This window comes from Pogona vitticeps, chromosome 4 (genome assembly GCF_051106095.1).
Source record: "Pogona vitticeps strain Pit_001003342236 chromosome 4, PviZW2.1, whole genome shotgun sequence".
NCBI lineage: Eukaryota > Metazoa > Chordata > Lepidosauria > Squamata > Agamidae > Pogona > Pogona vitticeps.
Genome location: NC_135786.1, coordinates 10,813,716 through 10,825,824, shown reverse-complemented (window position 1 = coordinate 10,825,824; position 12,109 = coordinate 10,813,716). Strand labels below are relative to the sequence as shown.

Here is a 12,109-nt window from a genome sequence, read left to right as displayed (position 1 = left end):
CATTTAGCTGACAGTAAATAATGACCTCAATCATTTCTTCATGGCAGTTTCCCACTGTGTTTCTCAAGAAAATGTTAATCTTCTGAGTGTATTTTTGCTGCCTTAATGGCTGTTGTTGGTGGGGTAAAAAGCAGGGCTAACTCCCTTTAAGTAGGCTCCATAATTATAGAGCATATTATAGTAATGTAGCCTGGACATAACAAGTGTTGCTATGGCTGGCTCACAGATGCTAAACCAGCAAAGTATTTATGGCAGTCAACACACTTTTGCTCCATATAACTCTATGTAGCCTAGGAACATTCTTGAGAATGTGTGCCTAACTGGAGAGGAGGAATCTGTTCCTATCAAGAGAGCTAATCTGGGAGGTGGAATGGGGCAACATTGTGCTTTGTGTGTAGTGTGTACTTCGGCAACACACCTGTGTATTTTGTCTACATACACACATACCTTGAGCCTCAGCAGCATATTTTGTGACATTTTAAAGTCAACAGACTATGTGTGGGGGAAAATCTTTACAAACTGGAATGTGACACTATTGACACAAAACACAAGAGGCATCATGAACTTCAGCAAACGCTTATGTCGCTTGAGGGCTACTAAGGATAGAAGTGTAAAAACAGGTAAAGAATGTGGGGGTGGGAGGGATGAAGATATAAAGAGGGGTGTGTGACAAGATGGATCAAATAACATGGGGGCACAATAAAAAAGTAGTCTCCAGACAGGCAGCTTGAAAATACTATGCTGGTCGTTTTCGCTCTTGTCTCCACATTGTCTTTTATAAAATTTGGTTCCCCATGGTGGTGGCTTTCAGTGGGGAAAGAGCAGGCAGTAGCTGTGTTGTACATGCTGTGCGCTCTCTTGTGGATACATCATGATTGGTGATGCACAGGCAGGAAGAAAGAGATCGGGCAAAATATTTGTAGCCAGAGCTTCTACTTCCAGTTGCCTCTCAACAGTCACCACCATTTTTCTTCAAGCTCCTTGTCTGGAGATCCACTGATGCCACTGCTGCAGATAAATGAGACTTGCTGGCCTGGTTTGGCAAGGAGAAGGAACCACTCATGTGTCAGAAAGGAGTCATCAAGTAGAGGAGTGCGGTCGCAGCAGGAAGGGGTGCTGCTGCTGCTGCTGCTGCTTAAAGCAAGGATTTGTTTATTTATTTTATTATATTAGATTTATACCCTGTCCATCTAGACTGGGTCTACTCTGGATGGACATGGCGCGGCAAGTGGCCACATGAACATGAATAAGGACTGTATTGCGAAGGCTTTCATGGCCGGGATCTAATGGTTGTTGTGGGTTTTTCGGGCTCTTTGGCTGTGTTCTGAAGGTTGTTCTTCCTGACGTTTCGCCAGTCTCTGTGGCCAGCATCTTCAGAGGACTAGTGGCAGGAATCTGCAAAAGCAAGAAAATGGAGAAGTGAGGAAGAGGGCTGAGCGAGTGAAGGGGCATTTTATCCTTGTGTCTGCTACTTCAGGTGCTATACCTACTCTTGCTTGAAAGGAGTAAACAGTAAGGGAAGTAGAAGGTAAGAAAGTGTTTTGGGGCCAGAGGGGAGGCCTTTTGTAAATAGAAAGGCTCCCAGTGATAGGAGAGTGGCTGTGACTGGCATTGATTTTGATTAAATTTAGAGAAAAGACCCTTTTGGCCCTAGTGTCTCTACTGTATTGAGATAACACTGATCTCTCTTTTGGCTTTTATAACATTACCAAGGTAACACAGATAAACTACTTGGAGTGCTCTAAAATATGGGGCATTATTGCAAGAAAATTTTAGGCTAGCCTCTGCAGTGTTGCACATACCTGTAATCACATAAAAAGACTTCTGTATCAACCATACTATATTCAGAATAAATTATATTTTCATTGATTTTTTTGAGAGAAGAAAAACTATTTCTTCTTTAAAATAAATGTTAATAGGTTTTCATGTTTTTCATTTTAAATTGCAAATTTAAAAATGAAGGATTGAAATTAATGGTAAAGACTAAGTGGATGGACATGAGGGAAGCCTGGTACTACAGGGTTTGGGAACTGGTGTCCTAGAATGTGCTCAGAAATTTTATTGGGTCCAGAACACTGCAGTCAGATGGTTAATTGGGGCTGGTTACAAGGATCACATAATCCCCCTATTACAGCAGCTTCATTAAAATTCAACGTACTGGTTTTAACCTGTAAAGCCCTACCCTTGGGTCCAAGCTATGAAAGCAGTGAAAAATGGCTATATCCATCTCAGCCTCATCAGCTTTTCAAACTCCAGAACTCCAGGTTCTGTAAGATAATGGACATTTCCACAATGAAAATTGAAGTATTTCCTATTCTAATATATTGGTTTACTTATGCAAGGAGAGGATCTCTTTAAGAACAGGAAGTAGTCCAGCAGAACATTTGAGTTTGTCCTTAGTGCTAGATAGTGAAATAGAGTAGTGAATCTACAATTGGTGGATTAATTTTACTCACTCTCACACACATGCATACATACCCTGTTTCCCTGAAAATAAGACAGGATCTTATATTAATTTTTGCTCCAAAAATGCATTAGGGGATTATTTTCATGGGATGTTTTATTTTTGTCATGTACAACCATCTACATTTATTCAGATACAGTCATGTCATTTTCTGGTTGCTGCCCAATTGTGGAGGGCAGGGTTTCACTTAACTAGGACTTATTTTTGGAGTAGGATTTATATTACGAGCATCCTGAAAAATCATACTTGGGCTTATTTTCAGGTTAGGTCTTATTTTAGAGGAAACAGGGTACTTCTTCCAGTATTAATCAGTTACAAAAGATAACTTGTTTGCTTGTTTTGTTACTCTACAGGCTTTGATTCTGATAATTCTTCAGGGGAATTTTCAGAAGCAGTTCACAAAGTTGATGTTGATGCCCACCATAGTCACACGACAGGAAGACATGAAGGAGATGGGCCAGTGCAACAGAATGGAATCAAGAAACACAGGTATTCTCCAGAACACACTGGATGGCAATGCTTGGTCTTGAACACTGTTATGCTATTATACTTCAATTAACGGAATTGCAGCTAAGGATTGTGATACATGGTGAAGGTGTATGTTATCTTGTTTCTAGCCAAAGAAAACCAATTGTTGTTTTAGGATGCTAACTGAGACAACTGAGTAGGTACTGCGTACAAAATATAAACTTTGCGAAAAGAACTCAAAGCAGAATACTCTGACCAAAAAAAAAAAAGGAGAGAGAGAGAGAGAGAGAGTGTCAAGCAGACAGTGTTCATTTTAAAGTTTATGTAAGAGGACTAGGAAGAGGCGGACACTATGGATAAGTGGTAGTAGGATATCATCTAATGGTTTGAAAAGGCAAAATGGAAGCTTGGATGGTTAATAGAACTGACGCACCTGCCTGTAAACAGTTGTTACTTCCTGTAAGCAGTGAAATGATTGCCTGATTTCAAAATTGACAAGTCAAAAGTTTCCTTAGTTAGATAATTGCTTCTTAGCTTCAGTTCAAGAAGGAGAAATAATAGCAGTTTTGCAATAGGTAGTTTTTATATTTGTATTTGATCTTTATCTGCATGAGTCAAGAAATTTTGTTTTGGGATGGGCAGTGACCATTGCAGATGAATGCCTTCACAGACAGGTCAAAACATGTAGTAGTTCCCTGTTTCCCCCAAAATGAAACCTAACCTGAAAATAAGCCCTAGTATGATTTTTCAGGATGCTCGTAATATAAGCCCTACCCCCAAAATAAGCCCCAGTGAAGTGAAACCCCACCCTCCACCACTGTGTAGGATTGTGCAGCAACCAGAAGATGACATGACTGTGTTTGATTAAATGTAGATTGTTGTACATGAAAAAAATAAATAAAACATCCCCTGAAAATAAGCTCTAATGCATTTTTTGGAGCAAAAATTAATATAAGACCCTGTTTTATTTTCGGGGAAACACGGTAGTAGTATTAATCTGTTGATTTGTCCTTCCTACAGAACGTCATTACCTGCCCCAATGTTTAGTAGAAGTGATTTCAGTGTCTGGAGTATCTTAAAAAAATGTATTGGACTGGTAAGTTACTGTCACATACATACAGCTGTGGATTGCTGTAAAACTTTGTTATTTGTAATTCTTTCCCAATGCCATGTTGCATTGTGAAGTGGGAAAAATCTGGTTTGCAGCTGAAAATTATAAATGTAAGAATATTATTAAGGTCCAAATTAACTCTGCAAATTTTGAAGCTGCTAATCCTGGTTTAATAAGCTGGACTAACAAACTGTTCAGTATTTGTGTGAATGATATCCAGTATTATATCAGAACTATCTATATTGACACAGCTGCTCCCTGTCATTCCATTTTTATTTCAGTTAAAATAAGACACATCTGTAATGTGTTCCAGGTCTGTTGGAGTTAACAGAAATTTTTAGCGAATAATGCACTTCTGCTGCAGAATGCATCTTTACACAAATTGAACCTGTTATTTGGCAGTTTGTTATTTCCTTTATTCTTAATGTTGCAGATGGTCATACAGTACTTTCAGCGGGCCCTTCACTTTAGAATTTTGTTAATCAATCCATACTGAGGTGTGTTAGATGACTAGTGCTGATCTTTTTCCTCCTCTTGTTCACATTCCTTTTGAAAAGTTGTTGCTTTAATCCTTTCCTACAGTGATTTGTTGGTGTGGTGTTACCTGTTAAATAAAGAGCAGAAATCCTTATTTGATCTGAGCTTGCACATTCTATTATTTTATATGGTTCTAGTTATAATTTCATTCCTTAAACATTCCAGTCTCTCAATTTGGATCAATTGCCATGAATTGTAGGATATGTGAATCTATATCACAGCATAGAAACCTGGGGCAGGGGGCAAGCTAAAAAGTTCACTTTTGGGCTATAAAATAATGTTGCTGCCACTTTCCGGGTGAAATCACATTTGTATACTCTTGCCATTACTGCACATGATAAGAACCTTCAGCTCTTACCTAATACAGGAAGGAGTCTTCACATTTCAGTTCTCTTAGGTTGTTCAAGAATAATCCTGCATGCAGTGTGGTAAGATGGGGGTGATCTGTGGTTGAGTCTTTACTGCTGTTGAGTCCTGCTGACTCACATCAGAGGGAATACAGTACATCTGTGGAGGGAAGAGAGGTGATTTCTTTCTCATTTAACAAAACTGCCCCTCCCATTGAAACCAGGGAAGGAGAATGAACTACCTTAGGATTTTAGAGCTGGTTAGGTTTTGGACTTAACTAGCCAGTATTTTTGGTAATGAAGGGCTTTGAACCTTTGTGGACGCACTTGTCTCCCTTAACAAACAACTGTAAAATTTTATTATCTTCATTTTTTAGGAATGAATCTCGTTTGGAAAATATGGGTTTCTTGTGACAATGCAGAGCTGTTAAATAATTTTTACTCCACCTTTACAGCACCTTTAAGACTTAGCACTATGATGGACTCAGGCTGTCAGACATATCTAATAAATGGGATTGCAAACAAAGCACATTTATGCCAGATAAATTTATTAGTCTTTAAGGTTCCAAGATAATTTTTACATGGTTATACTGATGCAGTTATCCTGCTGGAAATCATTTTTGTTTATTTGTTTTTCTTTCTGGTATTTCAGAGTCCATCATATTATGGCATGCCCACTGAAATAAAAAAACCCTTAAGTCTCTACTTGGCTTATATAGATAAATTTATTTTGGGATCTTGGTCAATAGCATACGAAAAAATGCAATATTACTTCAAAATGCTTTTCTTCCAGTCTACCTTCCCAAACTCTAATGAAGGCAACTTTATCTTATAGGTCATGTCCCATGTTCAGGGTAACCATTTTGTCTTCATTAGAGAAAAATATTTTTTATGATTATTAGAAATGCATATTCATGCTACTGATAATCAGTGCAGAATTAATTCTAGATCTGCTGCCACTAGCCCTTTTACATAGCAGAATTGCACTTTTCATGGATCAGAGTATAACCCGTCACATTTCATCTAAGACAGAAATCCATAACTTTTTTTATATGATAACTGTGCACACCTAGTAGCCTGCATCTCTGGAAATTATCTGTAGCTCTTGGGTAGATTTTATTTGATTTGTGGAGTCATATACCATGCATATTATACAGTAAATTATAGTAGACATGATTTTACTTATCTTCCCTGTTTCTCTGATGGTTAGGTGGGATGATTTTTATCCTGTCATTTAATTCCATCATCTGCTATTTGTGTACATTCTTGTAGTTGGGTAAGCCTTGCTTTTTCATTCAGTCTTTTTTTTTTCTGTTTAGGAGCTGTCAAAGATTACTATGCCCATTGCCTTCAATGAACCCCTGAGCTTCCTTCAGCGGATAACAGAATATATGGAACACACATACCTCATTAATAAAGCATGCTGTCATTCAGATCCTTTAGAAAGAATGCAGGTAATTTTTTTCCATTTTCTTCCCTGTGGTTTGATGTTAATTGTAGTAATATGGCTACTTGGCTACATAAAAATGTGTGAATGTATATGACGTTAAGAATGCTCTGAAATGTATACCTCCTACTTGTTTATTCATCACTAGTGTTTAGAAATCAGTACAAGACACTGGTGTAATGGACATGCAACAATGGACTCAAGTTATAGGAAGCCAGATTTCGGTTGAATATCAGGAAAAACATCCTAACTATTAGAGCAGTACAGCAGTGGAATCAATTACCTTGAGAGGTGGTGAGTGCTCCAGCACTGGAGGCATTCAAGACAAATTTAGACAACCTGGCAGATGTCCTTTAATTTGGATTCCTGGACAGAGCAGGGGGGTGGAACTGATGGGCTTATAGACCCCTTCCAACTTCATTATTCTATGATTAAAAGGAGGTATTACATCTATGCCCTTCTTTCTACGCGCACTTTAACATGGTGAAGAAGTTTAAGTGTGTCAGTGAAGCTGAAAGCCTAAGTCATGAGGAGGACTAAGATGTGTCCATCATCTTCAAGGGTAATGGATGCATCAGCAGAAGAGAATGGAGTGTTCCAATAGTGGTGGGGGGTGACAGCTACTAGGTAACAACTGTAACTGAAAGTGGCACTGGTGGAGGAGGCAACAGTAATGACACTCAAGCTAACTTTTGTTAGTACAGTGCAGAATGTGACAATGTAAACTATTACGAAGTTTTCCTTACTATGAAAGCTATGATTAAACAGTCCAAAATGAATCAAGAGATAGTGCTGGAAGAGAATGACAAAAGATGAAAAACAAGATCTCTCTTCCCAAAGGAACAAAGAATCAAAAGGGAAATTTAGGCCTAGATTAGGAATGCTGAAAGTAGTGAAGCACGCTCATCTGACCAGGAAAAAAAATAAAGAGAAGGTGGAAATAGTATACTGAAGACTTGTGCAGAAGAGATAGAAGGAATACAGGCTCCTTTTATGATGAAGAACTTGCAGTTGTAGAAAGTGAAGTGCAAGCTGCTCTGAAAGCACTGGATAAACCACCAAGAGTAGATGGGATGCTGATAGAATTATTTCAAGCCTTAGAAATGGTATCTATTAGAATCCTAATGAGTATATGCCAACAAATATGGAAAGCAAAACAATGGCCCACTGACTAGAGAAGTTCCCAAGAAAAGGGATGCCAAGGAGTGCAGATATTTTAGGACCTTTGCTCTAAATTCCCATACAAACAAAATGATGCTCAAGGTGTTGCAACAAAGACTTTTACCTTATATGGAGCAAGTAATTCCTGATGTCAAGGCTGGATTCTAAAATGAGGCACTTGAAGTCATTTTGCAAATACCTGCTCTTTAATGGAGCACAGCAAAGAATTTTAGAAAAAGATTAGGCATGGTAAATATTAAATGGTAGCTGAGCTGTAACTCTGCTACACAGAGCAATCTAACTTTCCAAGTCAAGCCTGAACTATCTCTGTAGGTAAAAATGACAAAACAGGCTGTCATACTTTAGGTACCTCATGAGAAGGCAAGACTTCTGGAAAAGACAATGTTGGGAAAAGTTGAAGATAGCAGGAAAAGAGGAAGACCAAATACAAGACGAATTGACTAACTAAAGGAAGCCACAGGCTTGAATTTACAAGAGCTGAGTAGTGCTGTTGAGGACTGGCCATTTTGGAGATAGCTCATTCATAGGGTAGCCATAATTGGAGGTGACTTTACAGTGTGTAACAGCAAGAAGAAATTTCATCTAGGTGATTCTACAGAGAATAAGCAAGTAGAACAGCTTTTCAATATCTATCCATTCTTGCTATGTTTGTCCTGAAACACCTTTTTTCTGTTTAATTAAATGACAATATAATGGGATCCAGAGATAACTTTCGTAAATTTAAAATCCCTGGAGGAATGTACTACCTTAAAACTGTGTTAGATTATTTAATGTGAAGTCATAAATGGTTACAGCCATGAGATTCACATAAATACAGGATTCATAGGGAGTTCGGGAAAAAAGGCGTTCCCATTAGCAACTTGTAAAATGGGCTTAGGAAATCTTTCCTCATGCTTTCAGAATTGTGGCCTAAATTGAGACTGATTACAACATATGAAAATAAGCAGCAAAGTAATTGCCATTTGGAGAGTCTCAATTTTTCAGGAAGACCCCCTACTCCTATTTATCTTACAGGCTGTTGCTGCTTTTGCCGTTTCTGCTGTAGCCTCTCAATGGGAGAGAACTGGCAAACCATTTAACCCTCTCCTTGGAGAAACATATGAATTAATCAGGTGAGAACAGCCATTATGGGAGCAGGGTTTTTTTTTTTTTTTTTGCTTTGTTCTGTTTTCATTTTGGTGTGCACTCAGTCCCACTGACTGGATAGAATGTGTTTGTCAAGTACCTACATTATTTGCTAATCTATTCTACTTCAATTATTAGTCAGATTGCTCTGTGATCAGTAGCTGAAATCCAGTAGTAAGTTGCAACTGTCCTAGGGCCATTGAATCAGAGGAACCTATGAAGGAGTTGATTCACCAAATCCCCATTGATTCAATGGGTCCGCTCTAGTTGTAACTCACTACCGGATTTCAGCATGTATGTAATATGTTGACAAGCCATGAGTCTGCTCATAACATTTGAATCTTAAAGGATGTTCATAAATGGACTGTCAGGGATATACCATAATCATTCTCTTTGCTTTCTTTTAGTGCATTTCTGTATAGGCTTTGGGCATGAGGGATTTTGCAGCCCAACGCCCTGTAGGCCACATGTGTGCACTCAGCTTTAACACTGGTGTGACTGGATGTAGTGAAACAGTAAAAAAATTCCTTACAAAATGAATAGTTGTTATGTTCTTTGTGTGTGTGTGTGTGTGTGTGTGTGTGTGTGTGTGTGTGTGTTAGCATCTTGGTGTTTGGATTTTACAAACCATAATGTCTGAATTGCTGAGTGTAAGTTATCCTCTGGACATGCTTATAGTCATGTCAGTGACACCATATAAATTGGTGGTCAAGTAATTAACAACAATGCTTAAGTACTCTTTTAAATTGATCTTGCATTCACAGTGCTCAAAGAGGCCCAGTGATATGGGGTGGGGACATTTCTTTTCAACTGTTGCAAGGTGGGAGGGCATTTGGGAAGATACATCAGTATATATCGCAGCTGCTTTTTGTCTCTGTGTGACTCTCATTTATCCTATTCATAATGTTTCTTATTTCTAGGGAGGATTTAGGTTTTAGGTTTATTTCTGAACAGGTCAGTCACCATCCACCTGTCAGTGCATTTTATTCAGAAGGCTTAAACCAGGATTTTATTTTTCACGGATCAATTTATCCTAAACTGAAGTTCTGGGGGAAGAGTGTGGAAGCAGAGCCTCGGGGAACAATAACGTTGGAACTCTTAAAGTAAGTGTACTTTTATTTTCTTAGTTATATTTTGTGTTAAAGCTGTTTCAAAAAACAAGGCATTGTGATTCTATTTATCTGGATTGTGTGTGACTATGAACAGTTGATCTTGCATAACTCAGACTTTTTTAGGTGGAGGAAGAGATTAGATATCAAGCATATGCACACAAATGATAGCATATGAATATTTCTTGGTATTTGGAAGTTTGCCATGATCATGTGTCTATAATATTTGAGCCTCCTCTCCTGCCTTAGGCATTTGACATTCACTGGTTCATAAAGTGAATTATTGTGTCTGTTGAGATGTTTTGGGGTATGTGTGTTTATGTTTATAAATCTCTGAAATACTTTGGGCAACATGCAGTTTTTCCAATCTTGGATTTGCATCATTGGCATAGGTTTTGCAAAGCTGTTCTAGCTGCTTATTCTTTCTAGAACTACCTAGGTATAATTTGTTGATGGTGGTATACACTGAAAAGTTGCAATATGTGGCAGATTACTGGTAGGTAAAAAGTTCCTTTTCTGTTCTAGGATGCATGTGATTTGCAAGCAGTGATATAAAATTGTGCATATCCTGAAATCAAAAAAGTAACCGTTTAATTAATGGCACTCTGCTGCAGTTGGTGATTTCACTCTTATTGCCAGGCAGAGCTATACAGTAGTTTGATTTCTTACATACCAGTAATAAAAGGTATAAACAATTAAGTTGGGAGGTTTTTAGGCTACAGAAAAATAATAAACATCTGGGGTACTTGATAAAAATAGAAAGCAGAATTCAGGAATGATATTTCGTAAAATAACTAGGCCAAAATAGATAATATAAATTAGCAAGAGCATGACATAAAAACACCTGAATCAGTTCTTTGGTACAATGTAATTTAAATAACCTTTGTGCAAATCTAAGAACATAAGCCTGTGGGGAAGACTGAAATTACGAAGGATGGCTAATGGGATCATGTGGTATCAATGAGAGTATTTTACAGAATCATGAAAGGATTGAAAAATGTTCTCCTTGGAACACAGAGAGAACATTTTCTCCTTGAAAATGTGGAGTCATTCAGTGAGAGGAGTAGACAGCAGCAGCAGAAATAGAGAACCAGTGCGGTGGAGTGGGTGACTGGGAATCAGGAGCCCTGGTTTCAAATTCCCACTTGGACATTAAGTTGCTGGGAGGTGGCAATTGTAAACCACTCCTTAAACATCTCATGTGACTTGATAGTACATAACAGGAACAGATAGAAAAGATAGGACTATTCCACACAACACACAATTATCTGAAGATTTTTCTTCTTTTCAAGTTCTGGGTGGCTTTAAAAGGTCAACTACATGCAGTGGTCGTATTCAGAAGCAGCATAGGAATGCTGTTGCTATCTTGCCTTGTATGTATTTCCAGAAGCCTCTGGTTCACAAGGTATAAGATACTAAGCCAGTGGGACTCTCTTTATGTTCCAAATCTGAACTTCAGATATGATTATCCTTTGTACCACACAGTTTCTGACATGCAAAATCCTACTTGAAATAATCAATCCTGTACCTGAACCACTGCAAGCCTGTACACATTTTTTCCGAAATGGGTCCTGTTGAATTCAGTATGTCTAACTTCCAGCTAAGTCTGTATAGCGTTAAAAAAACAACAGCCTGAAAAGGCTTTGAAGGCCATATTCCAACATCAAAAGTGACTGAATCTCTTAAAAGGGCAATGTATAGTATATAATGTATTTCTTATTTTTCTTGAGGATTGGTGAACATCTACTACAAAAAAGCCAGATCTTCCACATAGCAGCTTTCTATGCCATTGAAACAAGTTGTGTTTTGTGTACCTTCTATTGTTCTCTGTAGCAGCTTTTGTTAGAAAGATTTGTGGTAGTAGTGCCAGTCAGTAGGTGTAAAATTCTAGATGCAAGCATAAAGATTATGTTCCCTTTTGAGTAAAAGAGAAAAGTTTTGTTTTGATACTGCAGCATGATAGGTAATTAATGCTCTATCTTCCATTCCATCCATTTGTGTCTGCATACATGCCTGTGTTTATGTGTGTATACATGCTCAGAATCATAATTTGTAATTTAAAAAATAACAATTCCCTCTTTTATGTGTGTTTTGCATATGGTATTTGTTTAAATATAAGCATGTGTTTAAATCTGAGTGTGTTTAATATAAGCATGCTGACAAACGATATTGGTCTAAATCAGTGAAAACAGGAGTCAAGTTGTTAGCAGCTTGACCGTTTTAGAAGCATTTTCCTTTGTCAATAAGAATGCACACTACCTACAAAAGCATATAAGAGTAGTGTACTCACCCATCAAGATCATAACAATCTACTTCTAT

General features: G+C 37.9%; 1 protein-coding gene across 2 annotated transcripts in view; it reads left to right on the top strand.

Moving 5' to 3' along the window:
- OSBPL2 (oxysterol binding protein like 2) overlaps nt 1-12,109 on the top strand; it is a 76,727-nt gene that overhangs the window by 38,611 nt on the left and 26,007 nt on the right. Inside the window, exons 3-7 of one of the 2 annotated variants that reach the window (XM_020808113.3) lie at nt 2,818-2,953; nt 3,953-4,028; nt 6,247-6,381; nt 8,571-8,668; nt 9,602-9,784. In XM_020808113.3, the coding sequence (XP_020663772.1) occupies nt 2,818-2,953; nt 3,953-4,028; nt 6,247-6,381; nt 8,571-8,668; nt 9,602-9,784 (628 nt within the window). The remainder of the gene's footprint in view (nt 1-2,817; nt 2,954-3,952; nt 4,029-6,246; nt 6,382-8,570; nt 8,669-9,601; nt 9,785-12,109) is intronic. The other variant, XM_078392115.1, reaches the window with a different exon arrangement.